Source organism: Vicia villosa, unplaced genomic scaffold (genome assembly GCF_029867415.1).
Source record: "Vicia villosa cultivar HV-30 ecotype Madison, WI unplaced genomic scaffold, Vvil1.0 ctg.000217F_1_1_3, whole genome shotgun sequence".
In the NCBI taxonomy this organism is placed as follows: Eukaryota; Viridiplantae; Streptophyta; class Magnoliopsida; order Fabales; family Fabaceae; genus Vicia; species Vicia villosa.
In genome coordinates this window covers 766,895-783,362 of record NW_026705081.1, presented here as the reverse complement: position 1 = coordinate 783,362, position 16,468 = coordinate 766,895, and the positions used below count along the sequence as shown (strand labels likewise).

General features: G+C 31.0%; 2 protein-coding genes across 3 annotated transcripts; both read left to right on the top strand.

The window, feature by feature from the left end:
• The first annotated feature begins 1,254 nt into the window (after nucleotides 1-1,254).
• LOC131625447 (ras-related protein Rab11B-like) lies at nucleotides 1,255-3,629 on the top strand. The gene is made up of 2 exons (XM_058896313.1): nucleotides 1,255-1,657; nucleotides 3,024-3,629. The coding sequence occupies exons 1-2, from the start codon at nucleotides 1,443-1,445 to the stop codon at nucleotides 3,454-3,456; spliced, it is 648 nt and encodes a 215-aa protein (XP_058752296.1). The 5' UTR covers nucleotides 1,255-1,442; the 3' UTR covers nucleotides 3,457-3,629.
• Nucleotides 3,630-11,341: 7,712 nt separating this feature from the next.
• Nucleotides 11,342-13,494, top strand: LOC131625436 (putative FBD-associated F-box protein At5g56440). Of its 2 annotated transcripts, XR_009290855.1 has the most exons (4): nucleotides 11,342-11,417; nucleotides 11,510-11,636; nucleotides 12,064-12,313; nucleotides 13,059-13,494. XR_009290855.1 is itself a non-coding variant. In XM_058896303.1 (3 exons), exons 1-3 carry the CDS (start codon nucleotides 11,876-11,878, stop codon nucleotides 13,097-13,099), a joined length of 393 nt encoding a protein of 130 aa, XP_058752286.1. In that variant the 5' UTR covers nucleotides 11,850-11,875; the 3' UTR covers nucleotides 13,100-13,494. The 2 variants fall into 2 exon arrangements, 1 of the variants encoding a protein (XP_058752286.1); XM_058896303.1 differs by lacking the exons at nucleotides 11,342-11,417; nucleotides 11,510-11,636 and adding an exon at nucleotides 11,850-11,977.
• Nucleotides 13,495-16,468: the final 2,974 nt, after the last annotated feature.

The window sequence follows — 16,468 nt, the reverse complement described above, 5'->3', positions numbered from 1 at the left end:
ATTAAAATATTTAAAAATAACAGTATAATTAAAATTAGGTTTAATAGGTATTTTACTACTACACATAAAAAACTAAAAAATGTTTGAATTTCCCATGTCATGCGAAGATTCTTATGACCTCTTCAAAAAATCTAATCATAAAAAATAATGATATGAAAAAAGATTTCCGTATTATTAAAAATTTCCGTATTCATTCATAATCATCATCCACATGATAATCATATTATTAAAAATTTCCGTATTCATTCGTAATAATCTTATTAATATATAATTACATACTCCCTCCGTCTCATAATAAGTGTCTCATTTGCATTTTTTCTATGTCTCAAAATAAATGTCTCTTTAGAAAACCAATGCAACATTTATTATTTTTTTCACTACTATACCCCTATTTATTAACTTTCACGTTTTTCAACTACTCTACTACCTATAAGAAATAAGGGTATTTTAGTAAATGATATTAACTTTATCATTAAAACCAACACATCAAATCATTTTCTTAAGAACGCGCAAAACTCAAATAAGACACTTATTATGAGACGGAGGGAGTATAAATGTTCTAGTCAGCTGTTTAAATATATTTAATTCAACTACTAAATATAAGTTTTTTTTGACAGACTACTAAATATAAGTTAAACTACCTCATCCATCCATTTTTATTTATTTAAAAATGGGATGCAAAATTTAAAAAAAAAAAAAACAGGTAGAATAAAATTACAATTTAAGTCTTTTAAATTTATATTAGAGGAGACATCAGAAACAAAAATTTAAATAACAGTGTTTAAAAAAAAATTACCAAAAAAATAAATTTTTCAAAAAATTTACCAAAATGTTTAGGTTTTGCGGGACTCCCTGGAGTATGTCCCAAACTATTTGACGCATTGATATACTATGTTACTCAATTAGTTAATTCATTTGGCGTATAATAGGAATAGAAAAAGAAAAAAAAAAAAAATACTCACATAGGCGTCAAACCATCTGGCGCATACACCTAATTTTGTACCAATGCGTCAATTCATTTGGCGCATACTCCAGGAGATCCTGCAAAACTGATAAATTTTTTGAAAAACTTGTTTTTTTTTATAATTTTTTTTTAAACCTTGTTATTTAAATATTTTTTTCGGAGACATCAATATAAAACCTATTTAAATTTTAAAATTGACCGTAAATACCTTTTCAACATCTCGAAAAATAGCCGTTATTAAAATTATTATAAAATCATATCATAAAAATAAAATAAAATCAAAGATTCATTTGATTGAGGCGTGAATTGTTTTCATCAACAGTCGCCAACGTTTCCTTCCTTCCTTCCTCGTACACGCACTCCACACGTTTCTCTTTCTCTTTTCACAAATTACCATTTTTGAAGCATTCAACTTTTTCACTCTCTCTACTTAATTTCAACCCTTTTTCATTTGATTTAATTTTGTTCGATCTAATCAATGGGTGCCGCCGATGAAGAATACGATTACTTGTTCAAGTTGGTTTTGATCGGTGATTCTGGCGTTGGGAAGTCTAATCTGTTGTCGAGATTTACGAGGAATGAGTTTAATTTGGAGTCTAAATCTACTATTGGTGTTGAGTTTGCGACCAGAAGTGTTAGGATTCTTGATAAGCTTGTTAAGGCTCAGATTTGGGATACTGCTGGACAAGAAAGGTCATTTTTTTCTCTCTTTTTTTTTATGCTTAGTCATGATCTAGGTTTTAGTGGGTTTGATTGTTTTTTTATTGATGAATTGAATTGAATGGAGCCAAAATGTAAGTTTTTTAGTTGTTGTGGTTTTGGGGTTTTTGCTTTTGATCTTGATCTTCATGTTTAGGACACTGATCATAAATTGGGTATTATGCTATGAAGCACCGAACAGGACACTGACATGTCACTCATCAATAATAATTTGAAAATATGAATTAGTTTGATATAATCACATTTGTTGGAATCATATTATATGTTGAACACAACATTTCTCAGAGATGTCGGTGCTAGAGACATATTTTGTAGAGTTTTGTTGTTGAGGAAGAGACTGGTGAATGAATTGGGTATTTTTCTACGAATCACAGATTTAGACATTAGACATGACACTGACAATTCTATATAGGTAATAATTCTATACATATGTCTGCGTCGGTGTCGGACACTTATATGTCGGTCACTAGATACTCATGTGAATGTGTAGGGGAAATTCATCACGTTACAAGCCTAGCCATTGTTTATTTCTTCCATATTGAGTATTTTTTCTTCAAAATTTGCAATTTGTTAGATATCTCAAGGTGTTTGATCAATATGATTGTTCCAGTTGCCCCCCTATATTCTCTTCTAAAAGCCTGTACTTCTACACTTGCAATTTGTCTGATAGGAATCCAGAACTAAGAGGGTGTTCTGTACCCGTTCTCTTCTAAAAGTCTAGCCTTCTATAGTTTTTGGTTCTAACTCATCTAAATTGAAAATAATCTCGACTGATGAAATCAACTATTAAGATGTCTTACTTTTCCTTCTAAAATGAGAGTTCAATTAAGAGAATTTGTTCATCTACAATGTAATACTTACAATGTCGTCAAGATCAAGTGTTGGATCGTAAGATCTTACGTGCCAAGGATGCCTGAGAGTGTTAAGATAAGAAAAATATCATTTTTGTCGCCAGTATGGTCAAGATCGTAAAAAAAAATATTGAATTATAATTTTCATGTTTTTTGTGTATGTTTCGTGAGAGTGCTAAGATAAGAAAAATGTCGTTTTTATCACCAGTATGGTCAAGATCGTAAAAAAAAATATTGAAGTATAATTTTCATGCTTTTTGTGTATGTTTATGCATAAATATATATGAAATTACCATTTTTTTTCCTCCAATTTACGTGCCGTGCTAACAATCCGAGTTTTACGATATTTCACAAGCCGACCGATCCTACTTAAGATCTCGTGCTTGACTACATTGGATACTTACATACTAATAAATCCTAGACTCCTAGATGAATCATTATATCTCATCCCTGAATGTTGTAGTCTTACTCTTTTTCATGTATCGCAGATATCGTGCAATCACAAGTGCTTACTACCGTGGAGCCGTCGGTGCATTACTTGTGTACGACTCAACCAGGCACGTAACATTTGAAAACGTGGAGAGATGGTTGAAGGAGCTTCGAGATCACACAGACGCCTACGTAGTAATCATGCTTGTAGGAAACAAAACAGATCTCAGACACTTGTGTGCCGTGTCCACAGAAGAAGCCACCGCATTTGCTGAGAAAGAAAACATATATTTCATGGAAACTTCTGCACTCGAGTCCGTCAATGTAGACAGTGCTTTTGTGGAAGTGCTGACTCAGATATACAATGTTGTGAGTAAGAGGGCTCTCGAGAAAGAGAATGGCTCTGCATCAGTGCCTAAGGGAGAGACTATCAATATTGGTAAAGATGATGTATCAGAGGTTAAGAAGAGTACATGCTGCAGTTCAGCATAGTTTGAATTGAAAGAAGATCTTAGTTACATTTTTGTCATTATGAAATGTTTTGGTATTTGATTGATACCTTTTTATTTTATTTTTTTGTCATTGAACATTTTTGTTATTTGTTGTGAGAAAGTCATTGCTTTATGATGCGTTTTTGTTTATTGAGATACATTGATTCGCTACAAGAGCCAATTGTTGTTTTGTTACAGCTTACAATTCAGTTCTCTACCTTCATCTATCTTTTTGTAATGGTATTAATTTTTTAATTATCAATGTTTCTGCTATGGATTTGGTGATTCCATAAACTAATAAAATCTAGAGATAAACAAATGTTTCTGCATTTTAGATAAAGAATAGAGAAATGCAAATAGATTATTCTTTAATAGCTTTCATTCCAATTATTTGCCTAAATGTTTCTATTGTGTAACTGAATCAAGGAGGCGCTTTGAATGTTGAGGTCTCCCTTGATTTTGGAGAGCGTTTTGAATGTTTAGGTCTGCGATTTTGGTGAGTCAGTTCAATTTAAGTAAAAAAAATTATTTAAAAAATAATGTTAACGTGGCACCCCAACTAAGAAATAAATCCCAACACTCCAATAAAAAAGGATGTTAACATCTCACAAGTTCAATACCATTTTTACCTCTATACATACTGTGGAGTTATTAGAGATATTGTTGAGTATAATACTGTAGAGTTATTAGAGATATTGTTGAGTATAATTTATATTGTGAAGATTATTATAGATAGAAATATCTATTTCTTATGGGTTACTAGAAATTAAAGTTTAGGTAAACAGAAGTCTTTTATTATATGAATGACTTTTAATACTGGAATCCTAATTCATAAATCCTAATTCATAAGATAAAAATAACGAAAAATTCTTTTTAGTTGTAGAGGTAGGCACCAAAGATCGATCAAGTTTATTGTATTTTTACTTTCGTTTATTTTTTATCTTTCATGTTGGTTGCTAATCTAACAATTGTTATCATTGGGTGTTTAATCTTTGTGCAAAATTCGAAGTAACAAGGTTCGACAACACAAATAATTTCGAATTATAACAAATGAGGATCAAGGTTTGTTGGCTCAACGAAGTTTATAACAGGCGCTGCATAAAACGAAATTAAATGACATGGAGGATACCGATTGAGCAGAGATGAAGTAGAAAGCGACATTATTAATTCGCTTATGTGTTTTAGACGATGTCATGTATCATGTCCTTAACCCGACGACTCTGAAGGAGGTTTGAGATAAATTGGAGAGTCAGTGTATGTCAAATACGTTGATGAACAAATTGCTCGCGAAGTAGCGATTATACAGGATGACAATGTAGGAAAGATCTAATTTGGATCAAAGTGTCAATGTCTTCAAGAACATAATCATTGATCTGGTGATACTTGGAGTGAAGAATCTTTTTGTATGGTTTGAAGCAGTTTCTAAGGAAATGGTACAAGTTATTTGATTCATACATGTTTAAGATTGGCTATAGAAGGTGTGAATATGTATGTTATGTTTATGCTAGAAGCTACGATGATGGCTTTTTTTATTTTTTTTGTTACTGTATGTTGATGATATTTTGATTGGTGTTAATCATTTACATGATGTAAATGAACTGAAAATCATGTCGGGAAAGGAGTTTGACATGAAAGAACTAGGTACTAAAAAGATTCTTTGTATGAAAGTTCAAATTCATAAGAGTGGTAGAAAATTATGGCTCTCTTAGAAAATCTATTTTGAAAGTAGACAAGTTTCACATGAGTAATTTGAAGGCTGTGAGTACTCAATTGACGAATCACTTTAAGCTCTTATCGAATAAGTGTTCAAAGACATATGTAAAAGCTGAGTATATCTCAAAGGTCCCTTATGTCAGTGTTATTGATTGTTTAATGTATGTTATGGTCTGCACTATACCTGATTTGATACAAGTTGTAAGTCAAGTTTATACGTTTATGTCTAGACCAAGAAAACATCATTGATAAATAGTCAAGTGGATTATTAAGTACATGAAGGGTATTATGCATTATGGTATCATGTTTAGCAGTGAATAGAGTGATTCGTCAATCGTAGGATATGTTGATTCACACTATGTTGGTGATACTGATAATAGGAAGTATATAACAGAGTATGTCTTTACTTTAACAAGAGGACCTATTTGTTTGAAATCAACGGTTCAATCCACAGTGGCCATGTGGACAACTGGAGCTGAGTACAAGGCTTACATGATTGGTGAGAGAATTAGGTGTTCAGCAAAGTGGAGTTTAGTTGCTTTGTGATAGTCAGAGTGTCATTTATTTGACAAACAATCAAGTGTGTCATGCTAGAACAAATCATACTAATATGATATTGCACAAAATCGGAGAGTTAATTGCATTTAGATAGATATTACTAGAAAAGTTTCATACTTTAGAGAATGCAATAGATATGTTAACAAAGTCAGTCATTTATGATAAGTTCATGCATTGCTTGGATTTGTTACATGTTTCTCTCTGTTAAACAAGATATGTACCTCTCCAATTTCCAAGAAGAATCGTCATGCAAAAAGTCTTCATAGGAGTTTGATATTCGCCAAGATGGAGATTGTTGAGTATGACTCATATTATGGAGAGTATTATAAATATTGTTGAATATAACTCATTGTGGAGATTATATATATATATATATATATATATATATATATATATATATATATATATATATATATATATATATATATATATATATATATATATATATATATATATATATATATATATATGACTTGTAATACTGAAATCCTAATTCTTAAGAAAAAAAAATTATAATTACTCTATAGTCACCGAGATATGTATCATGGTCTGATCTGCGTTAACAAAGATCGATAGCTTTATCTTTTACTTTCATTTAATTGTATTCTTCTAGTTTCTGTTCTAACAAAACTAATCTTCCAAACCATACAAGCTTCTATGTTAATCTCAAGAAAATGCATCCTTAAGAAGAAAGTATGGGCTATTATCTAGATAATAATGACTTACTAATTTTCCAAACCAAGCAGGCATATGTAAATCTCAAAGAAATTTGTCAAGAAGAAAGTATGGGCTATTATCAAGATACTAATGACTTGTTGAACTCTAACTCAAAAATATGTTTCAGCCATCAAAATAAGTTTCTCCACCTGAGTACTTCAAGTTCACCTTATTAACAAATATAAGCTCCTTAAACCTTACTAAAACTAGGATGACTTTACCTTATTAACAAATATAAGCTCCTTAATCCTTACTAAAACTAGGGTGACAATCGAACATATTCATATCGTTTAAATCTACCATATAAAAGTCTATGAAAAATAGAGTGGGATAAAACTATCCATAAAAAATAGAGCGGGAAAGAACTGAAACTAAGATGACAAACGAACATATTTGTCCCGTTTAAACCTGCTATATAAAAGTCCATAGAAAATAGATTGGGGTAGAACAAAGCAGGCATGGTAAAGGACCGAGCCGACGGATCATGCATCTTACATCTTAAAAGTTGCAAAAATTTATTTGAAAATTAATTTGGATAAGATGGCAGAACCTCTTTCAACTTAACCATTAACTCTATATTTAAATTTGCTTCCATTGCTCTCCATTATGGTTCTTCCGAGTCCTGAGAAATCATTTTTGTAGTTGCTCTCGCATGATATTTTTAATTAACAAAAAAACTGTAAGATTTAGCATTGAAACATTTAGTAGATGCTGATGCGCTTGCCCTTTAGATTACAAGAACAAAAGAGTATTAAGGAACCAAAACACTTCCATAGTTGACAATGATAGGAATTAAAAATAGTTACCAAATGGCAAGCAATTAGAAGCCTTAGAAACATGAAAATGACATTTGACATTAGCTACTAACTACCATGGTTTTAAGTATAATTATTGCTCCATCAACCAAAAATACATCATCTTATGGCAACCAAAAAACATAACATCATCTTTAAACTTTATTAAAATTTCAATAAGTGTAATTAATCTTCCTAATTTCATTAAAAAAGTGCAATCTAGAAAAACTAATCAATGTTCAAGAGTATTATTTTAAGAATGATATTAGCATTAGATAGTATTGATCATTTATAGCAACTGAAAAGCCAAGCTTGTGTGCAACACACTACCAAAAGATGAAATACAACAAACAACTAAAACATTAGATTGCCTTTCAAACAACACATGCTCAAATCACAATGGCATGCCAACAAAAGTTCAACATGAAATCAAAAATATGTACTTAGATTCTAATTCTACACTATTGTCATCATCATGAGTGGTAAAGTAAACCAGAACCAAATCATCTTGTCAAAATCTACAATTTCCATTACAAATTGTGAGAGAGTTAGGTGTTGAGAATCTGTCTCTTGGTCATCTTTCATCTTCAATGAAAATTGATGTCTCAACTATTCTGCACAAACACATTTTCTCACATTAACAACAAAGCACAGACAACTCAAACACGACCCAGACACAAACACATTTTTTCAGAGGTGTCGGCAATACGGATTTAACAATCAAATTATAGATTTCTAAAAAAGATAACAAAAAAGAAAGGCATACCATCATCAACATCATCATCATCCGCTAGTACTGGGACGATTCTCAAAACTCGAATTTGAACCACCGACACCAACCCTCCTCATCCTCTCGTTTCCACCACCAGACTTGGGTCGCAAGTTTTCCCTAAACCGACCCAATTCCGGTCTAGCATGCTCCTCTCTCGGGACAAACCCGGGCCGAAGATGCGGCGGCACGAACTTATTCGGCTTCAGAGAACCCAAATCTTTCTCTTTCTCTAGATTCGGGGTTGGCAAAAGAGCCGACCCGACTCCGGTTCGACCCAGAGGACGAAGCGAGATCGAATCTGATCCCGGTTCAGACCGGGGTCGATCTGGAGGATTCTGTAAGATCGGGTTTGGGTTTGGTTTGGATGGCGGTGCGGCAGGGGTGGGATGTTGTGCGATGGGTTTTGGCGTGGGTCGGGTTAGAACGAGGATGCGGCCATGTTTGTTGGGGGCGGAGACTGCAGAATAGGAAGCGGAGGAGAAGGAGGATGAAGAGGAGGAAATGGAGGGGCTTTTGGAGGCGTTGGTGGTTTTGGTGGTGGTGGTTATGGATTTGTCGTAGATGTGGTTGAAGTTGATGGAAGCATATTTGTTGTTTTTTGCCATCCACTGGTTTGCAGAGAGAGAATGAAAATGGCGTCCAAGAAGAGAGAGATCAAGAAGAAGAGAAGAGAGCGATTTGAGTTTTGTGAGAAATGGGATTTGTTGAGTTTGCTTCTTTTCTTGATGATGGGTGTTTGGGCTTTCTCTGTTATTTTGGGCTTTAATTTTAATAGCAAGTTTTGGGCCCAACTTTATCCGAGTCACTCATGTCATGGAAGAGAGAAATCTGGAGAAATGCTTTTTCCACCCTTATGCCCGCACCTCCAAGAAAAGTCTTCATCTCTAGCGTTTAAAAATGTATTTTTGGATGTACATTTTTTATACACATTTTAAAATAAATTATTGAGTCACCTTTATTTTCCAAAAAATTGAGTTTATTTAGAGATTTATCTTTGGATAAATTTTTTAACATTATGGAGTGAATTTCAGAATAACACATTTTAATATGATTTTGAATGACAAATTATTTTTAACAATAAAAGATGGATCTCAAAATAATAATGCACGTCAATATGATTTTGGGTAATTTCTGAAATTATCACCAAACATATTTTAAATTTTCAAATGTGTTTCAAATGTGTGAATTGTGAAATACTTAAATAAGGGTGGATATTAGACAACCCTCAAATCTAGATTTTAATTGAAATGATTATTATGTTTTTTTAACTTTTATTTACATAAATATGCAGTTTAAAGTTAAAACGACATAATAGTTTTTTATATACAACTATTGAAATTTCATGTAGATCCACTATCTATTTATTAATATAAATATCCAAAATTATACTAAGTTACTATTAGTACAAAGTTACTAATAACTCCTTTGATTGAAAAAAAATTACTACTAAAAACAAATAATAAAAAATTGGAGCCCTCTCTAATGTCCACCTCACATCAGTTTTTTTTTTATAAAATTTAAAATTTAAAATGTTCATTTTCCTCTCATCACTAATTTTTCTATATTTTAAATTTCACATTCATTCACTTTCACTTTTGTCTCTTTTTCCTTCATTTTATTTTTATGTTTATTTTTTCTTCTCATCTTTAACATTTTTATAAATTTCTTTTTTTAATATTTTGCAAAAAAATTAAAAGCCATCTACAAAGAAACAAATTCCAAATTCATAGAATAAATATCATGATCAACTTTTATTTTTTTCTTCATCATTCTTATAATTATTTTTCCATATCATATTATACAATCTATCCTTTTTAAAAAAAATATCATAGAAATTTTGTCAAAGTACTCAAGTTTTTTTTTCTTCCATTCTTTATCCTCACTACTAGAAATACACGTATTACCTGCGGAATTTCCTGCGGAAAATATTCTGCAGGTTTACCTGCGGAATTTCCTGGGACTTTCTTAAATAAACTAAATTTTTCTGTGGATCTAGAATTGGCAGAAAATTCCGCAGGAATACCTGCGGATTTTTCTGCGGTTCATATAATTCAATTAGAAAACGAAACTTTAATGCAAAATCGGCAGGTAAATCGGCAGGAAAGTTTCCTGCGAATTTTGCTGCGGATTTCTATTTTATAAAAACCAAACTATTATACAAAATCCGCAGGAAATTTTCCTGCGGATTTTGCTGCAAAATTAACTATTTTCTTAAAATTATTTCTAAAATTTAAATTTAATCTCATTTATCAAGTATACATTTTGTGTTATAAAAAATTTTGAAACATAAAATTAAAAATAACTATAAAAAATAGAAAAATAAAATCGGTTGAAAATTAAACAAATTTGAAAAATAATAATAAAAAAAACTATAAATAAATTGAAAAATAAAATATGTTAAAAATTAAATAGTGGAATCAAACCCATAATCTACCTGTATTGAAACAAAAATTCTACCACTAAGACAATATTTTTAAAATGTAGTCTCTTAATTTAAATTAAAATTAAAACAAAAAATAAAATAAAATTAAGGAAAGAAAGGAAAGTCAGCAACAGTTGAAGAGAAACAAACAAAAGCGCTTTTTCCAAAAGCTCCAACGGAGCGCTTATTTACTAAAAGCTTTTTTTTCCTCTCATCTTCCTCACACGTGATAACAACAATACGCTCAAACTCTTCACAGTTATGTTTGGTGTTCGCGAAGTTTTTCTGTTCAGAATCGGAGTTGCTACTCAATTTTGTTTTGGTTCGAGTTTGGAGGTTTCGACGCAGTGCAGAGTTTGGATTCGAGCAGAGCTTTTTCACGGTTCAGATTTTGCATTCGAGCCAAGTTTTCGCTACAGGTTTGTTTCGATTTCAAATCGAGTTTTGTTACAGTTTAGAATTTGATTTACGTATTATGTTCAAAATTGGTTGCCTTTTGAAATTTTTGCATTTTTACTGTTTCGACTCAATTAAGGGTTCTGCTACAGTTTGAGTTTGATTCACAAGGTGTTCGATGAAATGTCTCAACCAGATTCTCTCTTCTTTTTGCTTCAGTTTTGATTTTCTTATGTTATGATGTTGTGTTGTTGATGATTTATGTTCAAATTGCAGCTTGTAAATTGGTTATGATGTTGTCGTTATTACCGTCTTGCAACTTGCATTTTCAAATAATCGCACTTGTTTATAGTTCTCATTTTTTGATGTATTGAATTGAATGCATTTATTCACTTGATTCAGTTATTTCTGTTGAATGGAGTTGGTTGTAGTTGAAATATACTGATACATGATGTTTTGAAATTGAGAATAGTTGCAAGTTTTTCTATTGATTATGTTTTAAATCTGAATGTTTAGTTTAGCTTTTGGAAGAAAAATGCAGAATTTGTCCTCGCTCGCAAGGTGTTCGATGAAATGTCCCAACCGAATTCGTCAGTCTTCTTCTCCCGCTCTCAACATTTTCATTTCTTGGATTATTTTTTTTTATTTGTTGAAAATTGAAATATTGTTTCTCTTGTTTCAGCTTTTGTGGCGAAGTTAGCGGTGAGAGAGGAATTTGATTTAGTTGATGTTAACGGCTCAATATACTTAATCCTGACACTAGGAATTTGATTCATTGGCCAAACGGCCAGGTTCTGAGTGGAGAACTAGTAAGAACATTGTTGGTTTCATTAGAGATTATTTCTTTCTACTTAGCACGGACATCTTTACTGACACTTGAGATTACGCTATTAAGTTTATGTTGCGGTGTCAGTGTCGATGCTTCCTAGATTTCTTCATTTATTATGTTTTTCTATGATAAAAGAAATTAAGGTTGATATCTAACTTTGGTGAATCACAACAGGACTCACATTACTGCAGCTATCCTATTCTTTACAATGTAATATACATGGAGGTAATCCTTAAGCATAGAGATCTTAAGGAGGAGTGGGTGTGGTTGCTAGAAAGGCTGGATTATTTTCCCAACCTTCGAAATCTTACCATTATCGAGGTTTTGTACTGTCTACCAATCTCTTTTTGTTTTTACTTCATTTTTTGTTTATCTATTTTATCTTATAAAAAGTATGTGAATCACAGGACAATGGGAATGGAGACGAAATTGTGTATAATTGGAGGGAACAAACATCTACTCCGGGATGTCTTTCAACACAGCTTAGAACATGTTTGATTAAACAATTTACATACACAGAATGTGGTCTTCAATTTGCTGAATATATTTTGAGGAATTCAAAGGTACTGGACACAATGTCAATCAAGAGTGCTTCATTCATAAATGAAAATGTCAAGCACCAAATGTTAATGATATTAGCTTCGGAGGAATTCAAAGGTATAGTTCTCATATGTGTCTATACACTTGTTATATTTTGTTTTAAAGACATTGCCATTGTTTCACTTTGACTCATTTAGATATTTAAATATATTCACTTTTATGTAATTAATTGATGCTAGATTCTTTCAAATTTTAAATTTCTAAGCTTATTGATGATTGTGTTATACTTAGGTTATAAAAATATAGATACAATGTTGGTCATTAGACAGTGATGGATAAGTTTATATCCCTAAATCAACCAGCTTTTCTTATGGGAAGGTTGCTGGTTGAGGGAGTGATGGGTGTCACTGAGGTGGTCGACATGGCCAAGAGAACTAAGAGAGCTTGTCTCATTCTTAAGGTGGATTTTGACAAAGTGTATGGTTCAGTTAGTTGGAATTTTCTAATTTTCTGCATTATATGCTTATTAGATTTGGGTTTAGTTAGATGTGGAGTTAAGACTATTCTTAGAGGGTTCGAGGTGGCCTTTGGCTCCGAGTTCATTTCTCATATCTTTTAGTAACATGTAACCACTGTTTGTTACATGTTGCTGGAAGTTAGGAAATGTTAGTTATAAGTGAGTGCAAAGAGAGTTTGTTATGAAGTTGAAGGGTGGAGGTTTGAGGTTAGTTACCTTTCTCTTTTGGTAGTTAGTTATGAACTGAATGTTAGTTAGGAAAGTCTGTTATGTAGTTGGGGAATGGTTTGAACTGGGGCTGTTATGAGGCTAAACTTCTGAACTGATACACCCTTTCTTGTGCAGGGGCTGTTTTGACAAAGCCGACTGATCTAGGAGCAGTTTGAGATTGATACAACGCTGACAGTTTGGCTGCACCCAAGCCTCTTATCAAACTGCTGGATCTGATGGAAAATTAGTCGATCGGGAAGCGCGTCTAACTGCAATCTCTTCAAGCGGAGCAAAGGTACTGAATTGGAATGGATTTAAATGTCTGAAACTCGCTTGTATTAGCGCTGAACTGGGGTGCATCTAATTTGAATTGGGATCGCATCTCTCGCACTAACCGTAATAATAGGTATGCTTTAATGTGAACATAGTTGGATGAGGCCATAGGTTCTGTTTGCTATTTTGAACTAGCCATACCTCCTGTTTCTTCCTGATTTTTTTATATGGTGCAACATTGTCTCCTTTTTTTTTTGTCTCAATTCTGAAAAGAATTGGTTTGAATTGTGTTTGAATGCTGCAGGGAGTTTATAACAGCAGGTTCAAAAAATGTTAGTAATCAGTGACAGAAAGTTAGGTTAATATTTAATTGTTAGAATTGAAAAAGCTGTTGTGGGTTAGGTGATTTGTCTTTAAGATAGTCATAAGGATGGTTCCATGGTAGATTTGTCTTTAGGAGAAAACCATTGTTGCATAACTTTGGTGACTGTATATATTTAGTAGAAGCAATACATATCTAGAGATGAGACGGTATAAATTTTTTTTTTTAATTTTTTAAATAATTTTCCTGCGGATTTACCTGCGGGATTTTCCTGCGGATTTAGCTGCGGAATTACCTGCGGAACTTCCTGCCGAAAATATTACCCACGAAGGTTTTAGCTGGGGACACTAAACCGCAGGAAAATCTGCAGGTAAAGTGTTTCCTGCGGAAAGTTAGCTTAAATCCGCAGGTAAATCCGCAGGAAATTCCAGTATTTCTAGTAGTGCCTATTCATCTTTTATTCATTTCAAGTGTTTTTTTCAATTCTTTATGCTATTCATCTTTTATTCATTTTAAGTTTAGAATGGAGATGAATACATAATAATATAAAAGGCGCCGTAAAATCATATCATTATTATTTAAAATTATTCATACTAATCAAATAAAAAGTAAAATAAATCAATTCAAATTGAAAAAAACAATTTATTATAAAAGTGAAATAACAAAATATGTGCAATGAGAAGAAAACAAGAAGAGAAGATAAGTAGACTAAAAATAAAATATTTTTTCTTTATAATTAAAATTAATGGTTTTTTATACTAATATTTAAGATCTAAACAAACCTTCAATTTAATATGAGATTATATTACATGTATAAGAAAAATCAAATTTTTTGAAGGTTAAAAATATGGAAATTTAAATTAAAAAGAAATTTTTTTAAGATAGTAATTAGGATTTAGGAGGCATCAAGTGAGAGAGAGAGGATGACTGAAACATTGTAGAGTGAGTTTGAGAATATGACAAGCAGATGGTTGATCAAATAAAATGAATAGATTAAAATTTAGATAAAAATGAAGAAAGTGCAAAGTTTAATTTAGATTTTTGACACATAATTACATGTTTAATCTCAACATTTTTTTAAATTGATTGATTTTTATTCATTCTCATATATATATATATATATATATATATATATATATATATATATATATATATATATATATATATATATATATATATATATATATATATATATATATATATATATATATATATATATATATATATATATATATATATATATATATATATATATATATATATATATATATATATGTATATAATTATTTTCGAATTTTGATTTGATTAATTTTGAATTTTATATTTATTTTTACTTGATTTTTTAAAATAGGATCATGATTTTAATATTTTTATAACAAAATTTAAAGAATTTAAGTAGTAGTTTATTTGGAAATAGATTATTAATATAATTATTAAATTATTTAACACAATTGAGTTGATAAGATCATTATTCATTTTTACAAGAAATTCATTTAAAATTTACATGTGCATCTATATATATTTTATACTGTGTCAAATATATTTATCTGTGAGAGCGCACATGTATCTTACTCGTTTCTCCATTTAAGACCTATTTTAGACATGTAATTTGACATTGTTTAGGACTGACAAAAGATCTAAATAGATGAGGCCCGATTCACCTCAAATCCATTCCAGTTGATCTAGGTATAAAAGTTAGTTCATAAGAAGAAAAAAAACGTATTTTTTCTAATCTCCACTATTCATTATACTTATCTTGAATATTGAATTAACTTAGACGTTATGGAGCTAATATTGTAGACCCAACCAGCGCCACCATACATCATTAGTTCAAAGTTGTCTATTTCTCACACAACAAGAAAATCTTTGATTAGCTACGGCAAATACACTAGCTAGTTTGTAGCTAATCTCTATCAAACAGAATTAGCTAGAGATTTGTTGGAGAATAACTACAATATATGCCCTAGCATGGATTGAGTGGCTAATTATCTTGGCAAACTTTTCCTAGCAAAATTCAAACTAATATTTAAATATTCCTAGCTAAACGACAACAAAACTGTAGCAAAATATCGAAGTTGAATTTATATTTCCCAACTATACGGCTACAATATAGCTACGAAAATATCAAAACAAATCTCAAGCTAAATATTTGTAACAATTTCAAACCTATTTTTTATTTTGATTTTTTAATAAATCTTAATTAGACTAATTCATATTTTTTTTATAATTAATTAAAATCAAAACTAATTAGATTATTTTTAAAAGAATTGTTGATGTTTATTTAAATTAAATTTTATTAAAAATAATATAATTTTTACTTTATTACTAAAATGAAAATACAATTAAAAAATATTTTCACACTCATATATCTTCATCTTGTAGGACTAATCCACTAGTCATTACAATAACAAAAAAAAAAAGAAATTTTAAATATCTTTATCAACACCAAAACAATATACAATAATAATCTATTTTATTTCAAATTCAAAAATCACAACTATGTTGCATATCAAATTCGGTTTCCAAAATAGATTGGAAAACATTGTTTCACCTTGTATCTCCATGATCTTTTTCCAATACTTCACTTTGTATGGGTGCTTGGCACGAATCGAATCATTGAAAGGACTGACTCCAACATCGGCGCCAAATGTGTTTGGACAAAAGAGGTCATTGCTTTATCCACATCTTCCTCAAATGTAACTATGGTTGGAAGACATAGTTCTTCTAACATCTAAGCTACGATCCATAAATGTATGCCTTGTCTTTTTCTTGTCAGAAAATTCTGTCCACACTTTAGGATCAATCATCGGATGAGTAGAAGAGTCTTCTCCATACTTTTTCAATATAGCCGTGTCATATGACTCTGAAAAACACAAATGAAGAGTATAGTAATTATGTAACCTACATTCATGTTAAAACATTACATATTTAATTTTTAAATTTTAACTTA